This window comes from Leuresthes tenuis, unplaced genomic scaffold (assembly GCF_036924035.1).
Source record: "Leuresthes tenuis unplaced genomic scaffold, fLeuTen1.0.hap1 SCAF_9, whole genome shotgun sequence".
Taxonomy (NCBI): Eukaryota; Metazoa; Chordata; class Actinopteri; order Atheriniformes; family Atherinopsidae; genus Leuresthes; species Leuresthes tenuis.
Window position 1 is genome coordinate 21424873 of NW_027325363.1, and position 19727 is coordinate 21444599.

Genomic DNA, 19727 nt, shown 5'->3' on the forward strand with positions numbered 1-19727 from the left:
AAGCATGTAGACATTTTGCTGTTGGTTCTGAAAGGCAACACAAGCATCTCATGGCAATGTGTCACTAACAATTGGAAAATACTTAAATCAGCACGTTACATGGCTAATGTGACTAATGTTTCTATGCAACAGCTTGTTGTTAGCCGTTAGCATTACCTGACAGTACACATCTGAAAAATAAATAGTAATGTAAGGTTGAAATGTAACCATCTGAACTCTGCAGCTTTGATGACCTTCTAATTTGGGATTGCCTGCTACTTTCAATGGAAAGACCTATCTGGGCAAATACCTGAGGGAGAGAAAACTCCCTGCTACAGTAAAAGCACATGTTGTAATGCAAGCTGCTCAGCAAAGTGTACCATTTCCTTCTTATTTTACTTTCTCCTTACTTTCTGTGTAATGCTAATGCTGATAATACTGTGATGTAAAAAAAATCACGCAGAATCTTTGCAACTCTTGGCTGTTCTGGCAGTAGTTGTAACTTAAAAAAAAAAAAAAAAAACACAACTAAACAACTAAAACACAAAAAGACCAAGACATCTGATAGAAGTGGGTCAAGAATATTAAGAGGGCTTTGTTCTCAAAAACAAAAATGCAAAAGGTTTTTAACAGTAGTTTATGGACTCATCTTAAAATGACTTGCTTACAATCTTACTATTGTGCAATATGTAACATATTTCATGCTAGCTAATGCGAGTCAATTAGTCAATTAACTGAGGCGTTATTGTTAAATTTTAAGTTAGTTCCTCTAACTAGGGAAATATAATCACCACAAGTTAGCATAATTTGGTCTGTATCACAATCAGAACATGTACAATGTTACCCTGCAGCCTAATATTCTATGATAGCAGATCTCAAAGGGTGAAAATATAAACATATTATACCAGTTTAGAAAATTATTCCTTTACCTTCGTCTGTTACTGACAGCCACTGACAAAAGACTTTAAACCAGCTAATTATGCTGCTGTCATGGCAGACATCAGTGGACACAGAAGTCATTTTGACACAGGCGCTTCAGTTCCGTCCTGTTTTCTTGTTTTTTAGATATTCTTGAGGCATGGTGTGTGAAAAATTTAAATGCCCTGGACTTGAAAAGTTCTCCACCCAGCCCCACTATTAAAATGTCAGAAACACCTGGAGCCTGAGGCAATTCGCCAAGTGGGCATGTTGATAAGAGTTTCCGTTTCATATATTTTTCTGTTGATCTGTTTTACATTCCATAAAATTTTCAGCATTGTGGATACATTAAAAAAGATGTGGTTTTGATATTAAAACAAAATCAGGAGCCTCAACCACAATCTGAATGTGTTTGTAAAGGACAATCATTTCCACACCGTACTTTTTGCATCATGTCCTGCCTCCTGGCCTCTATAAACAGACACTTCCTTGAGACCCCTCTCTAGTTTTCACTCAGTGAGAGTCCAGTGGAAACAAAAATGCGGAAAAAAAGCTTACCAAATTATCTGCAGATTCACATCTCTAAAAACGTTTTGGGTAACTACAACTCATTACTGCAATAATGCCAGCTAGTTGGCACAAGATAAAAATTGTTTCCCAGAATTGTCTATTAATCTGTTAGCTTCTCTACTTACTTTCTGTGCTGAGGTGTTGAATATTAATACAACTGAATAAACCTTCCCTCAGTTACAGTCTTTTTTGTGTCAGACAATTGAATGCCTCACTTTTGGGCCATGAAGACTGCATTATAGTGTAGTGGTGTTTTTTGTTAGTGTTTTTTAATGCCAGGCTAAGAAGACCTTGGGAAATTACGTCAGGCTATTTAATGGTTTCTCAGTTACTTTTCATGACAAAACTGTTACATCTTATGACCTACTCTACCATCATTCTCAGATTTTTGTCTTCGTGGAACACATTCAATGATGGGGTGTGACAAGATCACGTCATAGAACTTTGCAACATAAACAAGAGACAAAAATAAAAACCCTGGGGTGTTCAAACACAACAGATGTCTTCAACTGTGCTGACTGATTGTTATAAAAATGTTGTAGGCGGCAGTTGAAAATGTCTGAGAACCAATTTGTGTATGAACTTGGACAAACATGCGTCAATGTTCACAAGTTGTTTCCCTCAGGCAGAGGAGGGGGATCAGACTGGAGAAGGGGAGAAATTGCTACACTGATGTGTTGAAAGGCATGCAGGCTAATCAATTTTTCTCTTTGCAAATTGAGATTTGCATGATGTACGGGTGAACACACACACACACATACGACACATTAGCAGGGATGTGCAGAGGCAAGAGTGCAGGCATTTGGACACCTATATGTGAGCTTACACAAAGAGTTGGGAACTTCTACAACGCACTTACACAAATAAACCCATACACAGGTATGCAAATCTATTATTTTATATACCCACTGAATTCAAATATACTTAGCTCAGGATTTTTTAAAGGTTCAGCCTGATTTGCTGACCGTATGAATACAAACAGCTTTGTACCTCAAAACACACACTTCCTCTTACGCACACCTACTTGTACTTGTACAAATCTCTATAGTATAATATCTGTAGAGCAGCTGTCTCTGCACGGTGCAGTAGTAAATAACCCATTCCCTTCAAGGGAGGGACCTGCTAATGAAGTCAACTGTATGCCACTGCACTGCGTAACTCACTGAGGCTTGCTGGCCGCAGCACGGACTCCTACTCACCAGGGCACTGTGCTTTGCTTTGCTACTGGCTTATACTGCAGTGTCATATTGATTCAAGAATAAGAGGGATTGTGCTGCTTTTAACTTGTGTGCTCTCTTCTCACTTTCACTCTAGGACAATATAAGGCATAGATAGCTTTGAACGCAGTCATTTGAAATCTGCTGATAGAACTGAAAAGCAGAATAGGAAGCAGATAATGTAGTCAGATAATACAAGCCTCTCCAGTGTTGGGGCCCTCCTCCTTAATACATACCACACTATCATCTTGATGTCTTTGTGCCTGAACATTGTTCCCTAGTTTGGAAAATGAGGTAAATCGGATTCAGAAAACAAGTGGATTAACTTAATCACCCCTCGGCTTTGAGAATGACCTTCGCTTCTGAGGCATAATAAGGATTAGTTAGGAGTGGAAGGACATATGCCACGCAGAAGAAAAAGATTATAGTTCTCCCATGACAGAATGATTGAAATGTGCTATCCCTTCATGGTGAGAGGCTGTGATAAGGAGCAATGCATCATAGTGCTGGGATATGAATTTAAAAAGCAAACTATGAGTGATATTTGTAACCCTACGCAGAAAATATGCATTCCGGGTAGCTTACTAAGAAAGAAATCTGGCTTTATTGTCTTGAACTGTGCATAAACACACTAAAGCAGGATGAGAAAGGCTTACATTTACATTACGGTTATTGATTTCAGCCCAGCTAGCATATATCCTCCCCAATTCCTGACATTATTGCAAGGGAAATGGCGTAATATTTCTTACAGACCATGCCACATTATTGATCCACGTACAGGAAGGAAGTTATTCTGGGGACTGTATGAAAGACAATACAGGAATGTCACTGTGCAGCAGCTCAATAGGACATAACAGCCAACAAGGTCATGCAAATTAATAACAGCTGTTAACCTTCGGCCCAATTTATTGGAAAGGTGAAGTCAGGTGGGAATGTAAAGTTACTGAGGACAATGTTAGAGGCAAATTGAGGTTGATTCAGATAGCAGTTGATCTACAGTGACAGAATGGGGTAATCAACTACACAGCCATCAGAATGCGCCATCAGGATATTGCAATTAATAAAACAGATCCTTCTTAAGATGAAGAAACACCTTTAGAGCAAAGAAAGGGAGGGTGAAATGCGCTCATATGAGTTCAGTGAAGGACGTCGTTGTCTGTCACTATTGTTGGGATCAGGATTTATGCTATTGTTCCGATTGTCAGCTGGAGAGGGGTTATCTATGAAAGGAGGCTTATTGAGGAAAAGCTGTGTTTGAGTGTGTGTGGATCTCTACCAATGTATCCGTAGATCTGTGTGCTTTGCCAAAGCAAGTGTTGTTCTCTCTGAGTGCGTATGTGTGAAGTGGGAGCACAAAGGAGGACAGCAGCGGAGCTAAAGCGGTGCATGTTTTGATTGTGAATTTATATATTTCTTTGCTTTTATTACTCATATGCAAGTGGTTCATTTGTATTATGCCACAGCTTGGCTCTTTGCCCTTTTGCAAAGAGCCCCATCTAAAATAGAAAACATGCACCACATGTCACAGATATGAAACACAGTCGCACCACTACTGTTTAAAACTTCTGTTTCTATGAAGATGAATTGATCTAAAATAGACAACTATTCAAACAAGATATCAATCATTTGTTAGGGTTTTATTTTTCAGGAAATGTCGAGTGATTGTAATTTGAAAGCTTTATGAATTATTATTATTAATTATTTTTAGCACATCAGGTGTGATTGGCAGAGGTAGCAGGTCAGGATAACACATCCCCTCTTTGTTAGGAGTCTCATATGGATCCAAACCATTTAAAAGTTCCACCTTCTCCAAAACACACTTCTGATCATGATTAATCTTCTCTTTCTCATGTTTTATTTCCATAACAGTTGTTTGTGTTAGAATCCCATGACTCTGTCTTCTCGCCATTCATTTGTTTACTACCGGAGCTTGTTACTGTAGCTTCCAGCTTTGCGACCACTATCCAGAAATGAAATGCTCTGTGCATGCATCACAGCACGTTCCGTGTCAAGCATGGCTAATGAATTCAAACTTGTCAACTTTTTGCTTCACGATTTATTTTTTGTTAGAATAAAACATATTTATTCTTAAGTAAGTAAAAAGGCTGATAATTAAAAGAAAAATGCTTCTACAACAGAATAAAGATCCTAAACACTCCTAAGAAATATATTAGATATAATTTCATGTCTTTTGGAAAGTGGGTCATGTTTTCCTCCAGCCATTTCAGAGACATAACTCTGAAAATGGGATGCCCAGACTTTTGCATGCTACTGAATGCCTGCACCACCCACCCTGTCTGACTCCTGATGAGACAGAAAGTGACACTGCACGTTGCATAAAGCTTGCTGTGGTGCAGCAAGACACACTGCTCTAGAAATGAGATCTCTTACCCACATATTTCTCTTCCCCATTACCTTCTCTCTTGCTAGCAGCACGCTTCCTTGACCATGACACCTATCACTCTCAAGCAGTGACAGACAGCTTGTTCAGGGTGCTCTGTGAGTGTCGTGATGGGGGCAAATCTGTGAAGAGAGGTGGGAGACACATGCATACCGCAGCAGTGGCTTGGCAGTGTAGCAGTAGCATTGTCTCTTTAGAGGCAAGTGTAAACAGATTGATTGGGCCGCCATACTGCAGTTGCTCATGCTGACTCACCCTTTACATTACCAGCAAGGAAGAGATGCTAGGCAGGTAGAATGTGGGATGCATACAAAGTGGCCTTGTATTTCCCCTTCTCACCCCATTCCCTTTCTCTCCACGGTACCCAAGGTTATCAAAAGGAAGTGGTGGAAGGGTAGTGGTGGGGGTGAGGCGGGTCAGAAAAGTCGCAGTCCACCTAAAGCTGCTCTACGAAATAGATGTGGACATATGAAGGCCTTCAACTGAGGGCTTTCTGTGATTAGCAATCTTACCCTTTTAGTGTAAACCTGACAGCATGGAAAGACTGAGACTGTTAGAGGGAGTATTGCCTGGGGTTGGGGGGTGGGGGGGCAGCAATGCTGGGGGGTAGATGCACCATTTTTCTTGTCCAAAATGGGCCCAATGTCACCGTGACAGAGCAGCGCTCCTCTGAGGGCATCGTGGGCCAGGGGGGAAAATGATGGATGAGTCGCCAAGCAGCGTCTCCTGCTTCATCACTGTGTACATGTACACAAGTGCAACACACAGACAAGCACTCAGTCAGAGAAATACATACACATAGTATACTCACACAATGACAATGCACACGATGAGATGTACCCCACACACGCGTCTGATTTACACATACTGTATGTTTTCACGCACACACACCTGCACAAATAGACAACCAACAGATACACTCACAGAGGGCCATCTGGGAATAAACACACACACATAAATGCTTTGAGGGATTTATTCTTGTCCACACGAGTTATAATTAATCACAGGGACATAAACACTCCATGCAGGTATCAGTAATACAAACACATACAAACTCACACCTAGAACACGCAGCACTGGCTTCATTATGACTGCAGCGCAGGCTAATGCCACAGGATCAATGACAGTTCCTCTCTCTGCCTCTCTTCTTTGCCTTCTCTAACATCTCTGACCCAAAAGCAGCAGTGTGCCGCCACGCATAGCATCCTGTAACCTTTATTCCATTTATGATCAAGTAGCCATGCAGCCCTATACTGCTAATACTTCACATAAGCATATCCATACATTCTCCCCTTCCACATATCCCACCAACTGCAACCAGCTCATCACTATAACCCCAGATATGAAGGGTATGGAGGATCACATAAGGCACTTACCAAAGTGCTTATTACCTGCAGAAAACTGAAAACACTGATGCTGCTTGAATCGTTAATTTATTTCACCCTCCTGAAAGTGCATTTAATTAAGCAGGATTCATTTATATCTATGATTCTGCAATACAAGAAGACATTTCACAATTTAGATGTCAGAGTCGGTATATTCACACTGAACAATGCAGTAACTCTGGAGCACTGTAAGCATTTGTGATCTGATTACTGCATATTTACAGTAACTGCAACAGATTACAGATGTCATCTTTTTGGAATCTGATTACTCTAATTCCATTACATTTAATCAAATACTCCTTGCCGGCTCTGCTGAGCTCACAGAAAGCAACATCCCCGATTGTCCTCGTGCAGATTGGGGCCTACACAGGCAGTGAGGGAAAAATATATTCAGCCTCTGGTGAGCAAGGCTTGTATAGCTGAGTCCCCATCCATCACGACCATGCATCGAAGAGCTATGCAGGCGCAGTCTATTCAGACACCACCACCTCCCATCACTAGTCACATGAGAGGGAGGGAGGAGGCGGTAGAGAAGAAACAGGACAGTAAGAGAAAGGGCTAATAAACATATTCCCAAGGGATGCAGAATTCTCCAACAAAGGGTTGGAGAACAAAATACCTTGCCTCTAGATTGATGCACTAAGCCTCTGAGCTGGTAGTGTTTTTCCTGCACCCCAGTACACACAGGTGTATGGCTATGATTACTTATAGTCAAGCTGTGGCTGGGAGTGGATGGTGGCTAAAGTTTTATATTAGGATTAATGACCATGCTGGTCAGTCAAGTGAAACACCATTCATACTTCATACTTCTGCTCCAATGCCACAAGGGCAAACAGTGGCAATGTGGAAAACAACTCTCCAGTCAAGTATAATGAAATACACTTTTACAGAAATGATAAATAAACAATAAGTGGGGTTACTTAAGCTCAACTGCAGGTAATGTTAAACTAAAATCAATAGGTAAAATAATGAGAGCTTTCAAAGCTTAGCTAATACATTCAGAAGATAATATGTGCAATAATACACCAAAATGTCCACCTAGCAGACCAGGCAGGTTAAATACAAAATATGTGATTATTTATGCAGAGGAATGAATTGAAGACAATTAGGGAAAAGCCTGAGTGGGTGGTGCTCTTATCAGCTTGCAAGTAGAGATCCATGCTTCAGTGTAAAATAAGCTGATTCAGCTGTATTAGGATATACCCCTAACACCCCAACAAGCATAGTTGACACTTATTTGTCAGTGAAAGGGACTCTGGATCTACCCCACAAGGCCTGCAAGCGACTATCTACATCACATCAGAAAAACTGTATTGTGGTCTAGCTATCTTTACAAGATTCATATTAAGCTAACTTCTTGTTAGCTAAAATGAAGCCAAAGCTAAGTTATGTCTTCTGCCCTGATGTTGTCCCAACAGTCTGTATTAACACATTGATCAAAATTCTAAACCCAACATGAGCAACAAGTGTGTTGCGATGTCTGTGCAAAGTGAGCTGAATACTGGATGACCCTAAAAGCTATTTCCCAATGTATATGTGAGGGAAAGTTTGAAGTATGAGTGAGCAGGGAGAAGGCTACACATGTAGTGTTGGTATAGAACTATGTCTTGTTTAGAATAATGTTCAGAAAAGGCATGAAATATGTGTTCAGTGTCAGTAATTTTAGCTAGTAGCAAGCACATGCACTCGTTGCCAGTGCTGATTGTTGCTAAGTGTGCAGTTTATCTGGCGCCCTTGCTACTATGCATCTTTAGTGTCCTGTAACTGAAAACCATCATGTCTCTTATTCTCCAGTCCTGCTGCTTTAGAGGTATCCATGTCTCACACTAAGCATGGATAATCACTGTATTGATCCGATCACATGGCGAAGGCAAAGATGTTAAAGTGGACAGTGAAACCTGTGTAAGAAGTCTTAAAATCCGAACCCTGCTATAAGGAGCCATAGTGCTTGCTTTTTTCCCCTTGAAAGCTGCATGCACAATATGTCTCTGTGTTAAGCAGACTTTAGTAAGCTTACATTAGTTCCTCTGAATCTTATCTGATAAGTTGTGGCAGCCACCTACTGTAGAGGAAGCTTCAGAAGACAAGCATTGATTTCAGACAAATCTGCCTAGACATCTCCTGTCTCTGGTTCGGTACACTTCTCCACAGCTAATGAGCAGCCATCTTTATTCCTGACTGAGGAAGATGTTTTATTTCATGCCTAGTGTCAGGAATCACTGCCGATTCATTGCCAGAGAGGCAAGATACAAGGGGGAAAATAAGAAAAGCGTATGATGGTTAAGCCTCAGCTTTAAGACAGACAGCTACGAACGATAATCCCTTCTGAGCAGCCTTAAGCCTTTGGTTATCACTCGTTAGAATTGTGCATCCCTTAAACACATTAACTTAGGCCCTAATGCTGGCCTTTTTTGTATGTCACAGCAGCTGCTCAAGAAGGAGGAAACATGCTAATTGCTGTCAGGCTATTCTAAATAGGTAAAAGAGGTTGTTTTTTTATTTTATTAATGCAACACATTTTACTGCCATCAACATTAACCTTGAATGCTCTCGAGGCAATTGCAATTCCACACTATCCTTCAAATATGTGTCAAAGGGGATATCTTATGATTAAATCAGACATGAATACACGCACACACCAAAGACCTCTCAGCCAAGTATGCATTGACATGGTTGTATATTATTTCTCTTTCTTTCTCTGACAGGTGCACATGGATTTCTCTGCTGGTTATCAGGTAAAGAGAGGCATAAACCTTGTTTATCTATTTGGTCTTGTATACTAGGATCAAGGCTACAACCTCACTCCATTTCACTCTTTTCTACTGTTGACCTCCAGTGTGGGCATCTCTCCTAACACTGGCATTCGGTCTGTCAAGCAGCAAGAACTCCTTTAGCTGCATGAATAACTCAAACGTAAAGAAACAAGTTTATTCAAGTCAGCAGGCAACACAGAGGCTCAGAGATGAAACAGGTAGAATGTGCAGGAATATATATACCTACAGTATAGGCCTGTGTTTCCAGTAAGTAAAACTTGTAAGAAGCTTTGAATCTATTGCGAAATATCAATAAATGATCGAGAGCATCTTTTGAAGTGGGATATATAATGCAAAGAATAATAAATATAATCCATTACTAAAGTTCTAGTTTTTTTTTTGCTGAATTGTATTACTTTATAAAAATGAATTGTGACTAAGCTACACAATTTCTCACCGCCATAGCTCCGAAATAGCTCATGAGAAAAGCATCATGTTATCTTGATTATCTTTTTTTTTTAATTCCTTTTTTTTTCATTTGCTGTGATTCAGTGCACTCGGGTGAACATTGCCTGATGCTGACTGTGATCTCCAGCTGTGCCACGGGTCACACCGACGATGGGGAACCACGACGGTTGGGTGACCACTACAATAAAGGAGGGCTTGTTATGTATTCTGACTGCGGCGCAGCTAAGATGCTTGGTGTTTGCTGAGACAGCAGATGACTTGGCTTGCTCTCTCGTCCCCTTTCTCAACCAAGGCAGGACAGACTTAATTGCCTCATTAGCAAAGGGGCCAATGAGGAATCGGCCTCTTCCACATTGTTCAACGTCAGGAGTGCAGCTGAGTGGAAAGGTTAATCGAATAAACAACGTTTTCGTCTTCTAAACGTACAATTTTTTATTTCTTACTAAGATGGGTCACTGGCTAAAAGCCTCTTTTCATTGCAAACGGGTAACATTACGCATTTGAGTCCATCTTATCTGCCCACTGCACATTCTAACCACCATTATTCCTAATTTCAGAGTATAAAGTAGCCTGCAGCTGCTGTGTTCCAACTCTCAAAGCATAATTTTTTAAGCTTGGACCCATCCAAAAAGCAGAGTCATCATGCCAACTTTAATTATTTTAAGAGCTTGAATTTGCAAACTCTGCTATTTCCTCCTGCGCAGCTTCCTTGGATCCCAGACAGCAAATCAAGCCAAGTGCTAACACTCTTGATTTCCCTCTTGAAGAAAGACATGCAAAATAAAAATAACGTTTGCTGCCGAGAGAAAATGTGAGATCTAAAAATCTAAAGAGATCTAAAAAAGCTGCCTGCTTAATAATTTTCAGAGAGACGTCAGACGTGAAGGACAATGCAGTTCTCACTCGCTGCTGCATTGCTGAACATTTACAGAAATACGTCATCATTCTCACCCAGAAACCACAGGAAAGACAATTTTGTGCTGAACATGACAGTTTGCACAGCAATGCCAAACCATGACAGGCATCTTGAATGCTGTCCTAAGCCCCTGTCTGTTTCTTGTTGAGTAATGTGGTGCTCGGTAAGTTGGTTCTGACACAATGCATGATGGGCCAGGCTAAACAGGCAGAGCATGAGTCAAACACAAGGCAGAATGTGATCTTATCTTTGCTGAATGAGCTAGTAGTTATGCCAACTATTCTTGAACAATCCTAACTCTATGGTATATTCCACTACTACATTGAATACACAACCTTGTAAAAGCACAACCAGCATACAGCTGTGACACTGCCAAACAAACACATCTCACATTCATTTTATGCCCATTCAAAGCTAGTTCTGCTTTCCTGGTCATAGAGAAAATAAGCCATATTTTGGAAAACCCAGTGTAGAGAGATTTAAATACAACATTCATGCTGTCAGTAATTCAGGCTATGAATTCTACCTTACTGCTGGGCAGTTTTTCGACAGGGGGCACAATAAAAAATGTACAGCCACACATCTGCATGGGCAGCATAGCGTAAAGGCTCCATTTCATCAACAAGTCAAGTCTAACGAGTCGGAAAAAAAAGGTGGTGGTGCCATCTGTTCTAAACCACTTTGCTTGGAAAGGGGAATTGAAGTGGGAGGAGAAGAGGGGAAACAGCTTTCTCAGCACTGACACTGCGCTGTACCCTGAGCACAGCCTGGCCACTGGAATAAGTTACCTTATCTCTAGCAGGAACAAACTTCTCCAGTCATCCAGGCCCAATAAAGGGCCAAATGCTCTTTAATGTGAAATACTGAGGGGAGTGCTGAAGTGCAATCAGTGACAGTACACACTTGATTTGTAAACAACATAACAACTGATCAATGATATTCAGCTTACAATGTTTTTGCTGCGCTACGAAAGACCAAATGACTGGCATTTTTAAAATCATCCATCATACAACATCCACTGCAGGAGGATAGGAGTAGCGACCCAAGACTGGACCTAAATTACTGCATTTTCCAGTTTAATCTTAATGATAATTACATGAGGTAAGGTTCTGATGAAGAAGGATTTTGTCCCTATAAAGAACTTTAAGGCTATCTCCAGAGGTTTGTTACAGTCCATAAACATTAAACCTTTTAGTCAAACTCACTGCATAGACAGCTTTATACTTATGGAAAGCTCACGTTAGATTGAAACTGGACAGCTGGCAGTGTCCTGACTTGCATTATGAGAGGAAGGGAACCTCCAGATGGTGTCCAGGTCTTCAGGTAACCACTTTGTCAACCAACACTGTAATCAATGGTGACCAAATTCCCTCTCTTCCAAACACCATCCATCTTGAGGTCTTTCCTGGCTTTTCTGTGATGACAAACCGCAGTTGAAGATGAATGTCTGAAGGGCAGAGGGGCCTCTGCTGATTAAAGCCCCCAATGTGCTTTAGGGGAGACTGGCGAGCAAAGGAGGAAATGGAGTGAGACAACGGAGCGTGCGGGTTCAAAACACCTAATGGAGTGTCCTGCGTGCTGAGCTAATAGACTGCTTCAAATTGAAAAGAACAGCAGGCGTCTAAATAGAGCGATGTGGGACATTTCCTCCTGTTCATTCAGTCAGCTCCCAATTTGGAAAAAGCGAGAGGAGGGGAAAATAAGAATTTACCCGGCACGCCATTGTTTGGTGCCTCGCAAGTTTCTTTCATTCATCTGCAGTCAATTGTCAGGACTGAATTACAGCTGAATCCCATCTAGAGTCCAAGAAGAGTCAATCTTTGGTGCAGTGGAGCCATAGTGGAAAAAAATTAGAATCCCTTCTGTTTTCATGAAAAAAATCTTTGCTTTGTGTAGATTTATGGGAGAACTCCCTGTGGCCACAGTCCAGCTGTGAGCTGTAATCTCTTGCTGATTGTCATCTCAGAAGGATAAAGTTTCAATATCCATGTTGAAATCTGAACACGATACATCAATAATTGCACTGTGAGATGAGGCATCGCACAGGTTGGGGTCTGACAGGTGCTCCCCATGACCAATTAAAAAGCTAAATAGCAGCCAAGAAATTATCAATAATTTGCAAACATTTTCTTTCTGAAGATGACTTATGCAACAATGAAAACACCAGACCTCTACTTTAACAAAGCCAATGCCCCCTCCCAGTGCAGCTAATCGGCTGTAAATATCTAACCAATAAGGGTAGTTTTTCCCTCTTTGAGTAACTGATGTGCAAACCAGCAACTCAGCAGCATGGATTTAGATTTTTTTTTAAGCTGTTTATTTTCTTGCAGAGTTGGATTGCACAGCTGCATAGAAAACAACAGATATCCCTGGTTTCAGAGACAGAAAACATAGATCAAAAGCATGTTCTGCTTAGAGACGACAAGTGTGCCAGCTTTATTCCGCGCTGCCAGTTTTCACTAAGGCAGAAAGCACTTGAAAGCAACACAACAGGGCTGGAGGCTCAGAAAAGATAGCATCTCAACCCCACCCCTGATAAACAAATAATTTCAAACGGCAGTTTTTGCAAGACATGAATTTTGATCACCTTAGCACTTACTGCTGAATCCTACATCGAGCAACGCCGATGTATGCAAAGATTTAATAAGATGGACTTTGAACAAGGTGAATCGATACAAAACCATTCCTCTCTCCACCATCAGCATTTATCTCAGTTTAGCTCACTCTCTGATCTACTCTCTGATTACATAAAATAATCATAGACTTTGATTTAAATACACTACTAATGCTCACAAGCAGCAAATCACTTCACAGTTTCTAGGAAAAGAGAAAGTCAGTGATTGCACTTGCTTCACTGGCTATCGCAGTTACTTACTACTGCAAATAAGATGGAAATCCCTCCCTTTGGTGCTAATTGCTATGGCTGAAGAGAACAGAATTGCAGAGAAGTAGAGACCAACCCCAAGTTTCAGTGTCGACGTGTCCTCTGACCACGATTTTACAGGGAAAGCTACAGTGTTTAAGTTTTTGGAAGCTAGTTCCGATTTGTGGGAAGTCTTGATTCAAGCAATATTCTCTTCCATAATTCACTTTTTTAATGGAATGTAACACACCAAAATACACAGACACAAAGACAAAGACAGTGGTAAACTGGGCTGAGAGAGAACTGGTTAATGATGTCAGTGGAATACAATCTGGTTGGTACAGAGAGGATTTGCTGCAGATTTAACTCATCAAGACTAATTCGGAAATTAAAAAAAATAAACAAGCTCATCTTGCTTTTGAGTTGCCACAAAGCAATGCTAAAGCAGTGGTAACTTTCTTCATTTACAACAAGTTTGTAAACACACATTTAAGTTTTTCAGTGTACACGAAGACCTGAAACCCTTTAACACATGTCCTTCGAAACAGATGCAGTTAGACCTCAGACAAATGTGACAGAGAGACCTGTCAGTGTGTTTATTCTAGACCTAATTATAGTAATTTTTGGTGCCTCCCCCAAACCAACAAGGGACTGAAAATTAAACGTCTACAGTGAAAGTAAAAGTGGCAGAAATTTCAAGTCTAGTCTCAAAATTGGATGTCCTCCCTGGATGCACTGCAACTTGTTTCCGTAACCTCTAGATGAGGATCTTGTCAGTGTTTCAAAGTCTTCTCTGGCATGATGCAGCTGCAGATCAGTCAGAAAATATAACTATGGCAACCGCGCACTGATAAGAGAGGAGTTGGGAGTGAGAATGTGTTGTAAAGTGACCATAAAAATGTTTATAATGCTTTCATCACAGTTATTTATAGGATTTCTTTAAGTACACAACAGACCTTAAATGAATAAATTGTTAGAGAGCTAAGCTCTAAAATGTGTTTTGCAAAGTAATAGTAGCTTAAAAACATTTCATAACCTGATCCAGAATTTGTAGAACCCTTTTAAATGTCTGTCTCAGCTTCCTGACTTACATTATTAAGGTTTTGTTCATGACAAAAAAAAAGACTGTTCTTCTGCACAAAAGCTCTGCCTCTTTCTTTTGTTTGTTAATATCTCTGTACAGTCGAGCATATTGGTATGGAGAAATATCATGTGTAGGCTGCACATGTGGCTTCAGTTAATGTGAACGTGCGCGCCCCCAGAACATCTGTCAAAGATTAGCAGTAAAGTGAAATAGGCAGTTCCTGTTCATACATTCCAAAATAATCTGGCAGCAATTTTCTTGGTGAGGGATGGAAGGTGGAGGTCAGAAAACCCACCACACAAAACCGACTTTGTCAAGGCATGTGTATTAAGTTTTACAAGATGTGGATGACAAAAGGCCTACACAGAAAAACGGCTGGATAGCTTGGAAACTATGGGTGTGGCAGAAACCCACTAGAGGGAAAGATGAAGAAATGACCAAAGCAGTTTAATAGAAACAGTCCATCTCTTCAGGTAAAACTATGCTAAATCCACCAGTACAACCTTTATTTTTACCTCGGATGAAAAAACAACCTACCTCGATCTTATGCTACTGAGAATGAGAGCTTTCACTGTACAAAGGTGCACTTTCACCTGCAAACATTTCCATTCAGAGCATGGCATTCAGTCCGCTACAGAATAGAATAGAAAGACCCCCTGACTAAAAGCACCATAATCAATGAAACATGCACAATCCCTCCAGCACAAAAAGAGGATGACTTGTTATTCAGGGAAGCGTGCTGTCATTCAAAGGCCATATACATCAGGGGAAAGTGCTAGGGAGGCAAATCAGTGTTTGTTAATGATATGGGTCATTTGTCTTGAGGACGGCTGGACCTCTGTACTCATCTGTAGGCCTCTTCTGTCACCCTTGGTGGAGGTTTTGTATTCCACAGTGCTCTGCCCTTGCTGAGCTATTCAGATTGGCCACTTTTGCCTTGAGTAATACAATCTTCCCTCCACGGAAATCTGTTTACACTGTTGGTACTGCATGGGAAATAACTGACATTGCAGGTGGAAGGAAAGTCATTTAACTGTGAGGAGAAATTCACTGGCATATATTTGCAATTTTCTTTCTACTTAATGCATGTCCTACACTTTAAATGCAATATATACTGAATTGTGATTATTGGATTTGCATGCTGTGATGCTTTGCATTGCCCCTTCACTTAGATGAGAATACGGTGAATGTGTTCTATCTGCATATTATTCACTAACAAAACATAATTAAGACTGAAAAGCTCCTAAATCTCTGTGCTTTTACTATGTGATGGGAAGGTTAACTCAGTGTGGAAAGCTTCATACCTAACTGACAAATGCCTTAAATATCACTCACATCCACATCCCACAAAGAAGACCTGCCAAATTCCTCACATATTCTCTTAATACAAATATTTCAAAAACTGAAAATATACATTGGGGAAGCGAAATGATAACGCTGAAGAATAATTCATGTCAAAGGAAGATCAAAAGTAAGCCTGAACGTATGGTAATATCGTCAAATATCAAAACGTCTCTGTGTTGGAATGTCAGAAGTCTTTGGCTGTGTGTGGGAGTGTGATTCAGGCACAAGCACATCAAGATGTCACTTCATAACCTCTGGCTCAGGAGGCTCCTGTCATCTTCACATTTCAGAGATCCTCTGCCTACCCCGCCAGACATGCTAAATATAGAGCGGGGACAGAATTTCTGTTTGGAGCCATCATTCTCTTTATCTACATCTAACACTTGCGTACATGCATCTGGACGGCCATCTTCTCACTCTTATACACATGTATGTGCGTCTGCATACCCAACTGTACTGCTCTTCTTTCTGTCAAGTGATTACACTGTGTTACCATGTCTTGGACAGTCAGATTCAAATTCCCTTATTCAGAATTTTCACGTCCTAACACAAACCAATCAATGACAGCTCTCCCATACCCAGATAAATCTCCAAATGCACCCTTCAGTGAGAGAGTTACTTTATTTGACCTTGTTCTGTTTCTTACTTCTTCAGGGCAGGGTTACCAAAGGGAGTTAGAGAAGTCTCTGTGGCAATTAATTGTGCTACTTATCTGTAATGTGAACGGTGGATATTACATCTCCAACTCTCCAACAGATATTCATTTAAGAATGGCTCAGGATTTGCAGGGCCAAAGCCAAATAAAAAGAAATTGAGCAGCTATTAATGACTATTGATTCTTTAGCCACTTCTTTTTACTTGGTCTCGGAGTTGATCTTGATTTAACATGGAATGTAACTTTGAGAAAACGACTTGTGGTTTGGCATGGCCAAACAGCCTGGCCAGAAGCTACATCCATCCTCTTAGTTGTAGGGGCTGAATGTGTGGTGGGGGGAGAGATCCTCAGAGAATAACCAATACAGCTGGACATCGTCTACAAACTCAACAGTATTAGTGTGAAGATGACACCGTTTTCAGCTGAACTAACCATATTGTATACAAGCTTAAACATGACAGGGAAGGAATAATATAATGCTTCACCATGGCAACAACATGTCTTTTGATACTCTAGGCACAGGCATGCGGTTATTTTAAGAAAATGCGCTACTATTATTAGATAGGACTATAATACTGTTGTATGATTTTATGGAAAATGTTTTCAACTTTCCTGGAAAGGACAGCTTTTTTTCATCATCAGCATTATCTTCTTCAGAAAGACAGTCACAGTAAAATAATCTGCGAGTTTGGATTAAGATACGTCATTATCAACAACAAAAGGGATGATGAGCTGAACTGAAACACGTGCTGCTATGCAGTGTCCACTGCAGAGTCAGTTTCCTCAGTAAGGATGGGTGACCACCAGCGCTGAGCACGTTGTGGACTCACATTGCAACCTTTACCAGGTCAGCATTTAAGCACGGCACATGCATACTTCAGTTTTCTACATATGAGGGTCACAATGGATTGGAACCCTTCCTTTAATGTATGCCGGTACACCACACACACACATAGCTTAAGATAAGGCGTCAGTATAAAACACATCAACAGGAGCAAATAACACTGGTTGTACATCAAACTAATGGGGATGAATGATACTCTAGTGTTTTGAATTTTCCCTCACACTAAAAACACACAAACAGCAAAGACCACACAGACTAGAGCAATACTTTTGGAATCAATCCAGAGCACACAAGCTGCTCGGTCTTATGTACATTGTACCCCACTCTAACCGCAATACAGGCCGTTCCAAACTTGCTCATACAGACAGCTAGATAGATTTTGAGTTTTTTACCTCAGTTTCACTGCAGGTGATAAGACAGCAGTGAGAAGTACTGTCTGAAACCACCTACTGGAAGTCATTTTACACTCCGTCTCACAGTGAAACTGTAACTTCCAGTCAGTGCAGTCACAGAGGAATTAAACATTCCTTGTTTAGCTCTGGACCAGGAAAATCCTTCAGGCTCTCTGCATAACACTTTGTTAACAATAGTTACAGCAATAACAAGAGGAGTAGCAGCATAAGTATGAGGGAGCTTTTATTTCTCTATCTGCAAGAGAGATATTTTGTATTGATTACCATAAAATGCAAACCATAAGATGCTTCTAATGGACTTTTCTTCTTTTCACTTTCGTCAAAAGTTCCATGCAAGAGTAAAAATAACAAATCTGAACATTCTGAATATGATGGACTGTTAAATTTGGGCCAAATGCTCAGAAAAAAAAACCATTTCCTAACCGAGTAGGATCTAATACAGTTTCAAGTCTTTGTTTAGAATGGCATAAAAGGATTTTGTTAATCTGCAGCAGGCTTTTCCCTGAAGAGCGTGTGTCAATTCAAGCACATGCAGGGTCAATAAAACAAAGCAGCAGATTTAAAGGGAGGGGTCAGGTGAACTTTTATTCCCTTTAATTTGGCCCTTTTTAATAGCTCCCCCAAGGAGAGCAGCCATAAATGGTTTGGAACAACCTCTGCTGTTCCATTCTTTTTCTTTTTTTAAAAGAAAATATAAATAGCAATTTCTTTGTATCCTAACAGTGCTTACTACAAGAGAATAAGAAAAAAAAAGAATATATTCTGACATCATTATGAATGGAGCCAACCAGATATGCTGTGTTAAGCAGTAAAATATATAATTAGGGGAGAAAAAAGGCGTAATGACAGAATGTCAACGTGTTCCCTAACAACTGTCTGACGAGTACGCACCGATGCTTTTGGAATTCACTGCAAAAATCTCTTAAATAAATAGAAAGTGACTTACCCAGAAACAAAGAGCGAAATATTGCAGACATCACGGCTTGAAATCCCAATTGCAACGGAGCTGGAAACAATGCGCTCAGACTGCCTTCTGATGCATTCGGCTGACCTAAGCGCAAGCACAACGAAGCGGCACCATCAGCGAAATGAACACCGAAATCAGAGATAAATGAATCTTCGTGGAGCGTGCGAGTCCAAGGACATCATATGTTGCACACACCCGACGCATCTAAGCCTCCCAAGAGGACGAAGAAGAAGACGAAGAAACGTGGCTCTTTTGCTCCATTGTCATTTTCATCACAGGCTACTTGGCGTCAAATCAAAGTTCCCTGGCTGTCTAGCTCTGGTGTGGGACGTGTTGTCTCAGGGTCCCCTCCGTCTTCTCCTCGGCAGTCTCTCCTCATCTCCACCTCCGCTGCACAAAATACCAGAGAGGAGGAGGAGGGCGGATAGGTGGATGATGAGGGGATGCTGAAGGATGGAGACCTCTAGAGTCTGAAGTTCTCTTACGCAGCCTGAGTATTCTGCAACATGCACGGAAATGATTGCTGGAATGCGGGTCATCTTGTTAGATGTTGTTGAGCTGCTTTGGGTGTGTTTTATTGTTGCCATTGAAAAGCTAGCTGACACATAGTCCAATAATTGCATACTCACTCATTTTGGACACTTTGTTTGTTGCTTTATTTCAAAATTCAAATATTTACACAGTGCAGGGACATAGAAGTAGTGCTATAAAACAGAATAATGATTTATTTCATGCTGTTTGTGATTTTAAGGCCCAATCGACTTTGTTACAAGTCCAACATTTTGACAGCTGATTAATCCTCCCAAACATTTTCTGGTTGCAGATGCAAATTTGCAGCTGCTCTATGTCACCGCGACCTGAACATCGTTTATCAGACAAGCAGGCAATTTGATCACATGCGATCACAACATTGCCTTTCCCAGAGTGCAATTAATGAATAAATGGAGAAG

General features: G+C 40.7%; 1 protein-coding gene across 2 annotated transcripts in view; it reads right to left on the reverse strand.

The window, feature by feature from the left end:
* Positions 1 to 19211, reverse strand: part of clmpb (CXADR like membrane protein b) — a 68171-nt gene extending 48960 nt beyond the window's left edge. Inside the window, exons 1-2 of one of the 2 annotated variants that reach the window (XM_072392824.1) lie at positions 18973 to 19211; positions 18757 to 18861 (exon numbers count right to left, since the gene is read on the reverse strand). In XM_072392824.1, coding sequence (XP_072248925.1) covers positions 18757 to 18787 — 31 coding nt within the window. In that variant the 5' untranslated portion in view covers positions 18788 to 18861; positions 18973 to 19211. Of the gene's footprint in view, positions 1 to 18756 lie in introns of both variants that reach the window. The other variant, XM_072392823.1, reaches the window with a different exon arrangement.
* Positions 19212 to 19727: the final 516 nt, after the last annotated feature.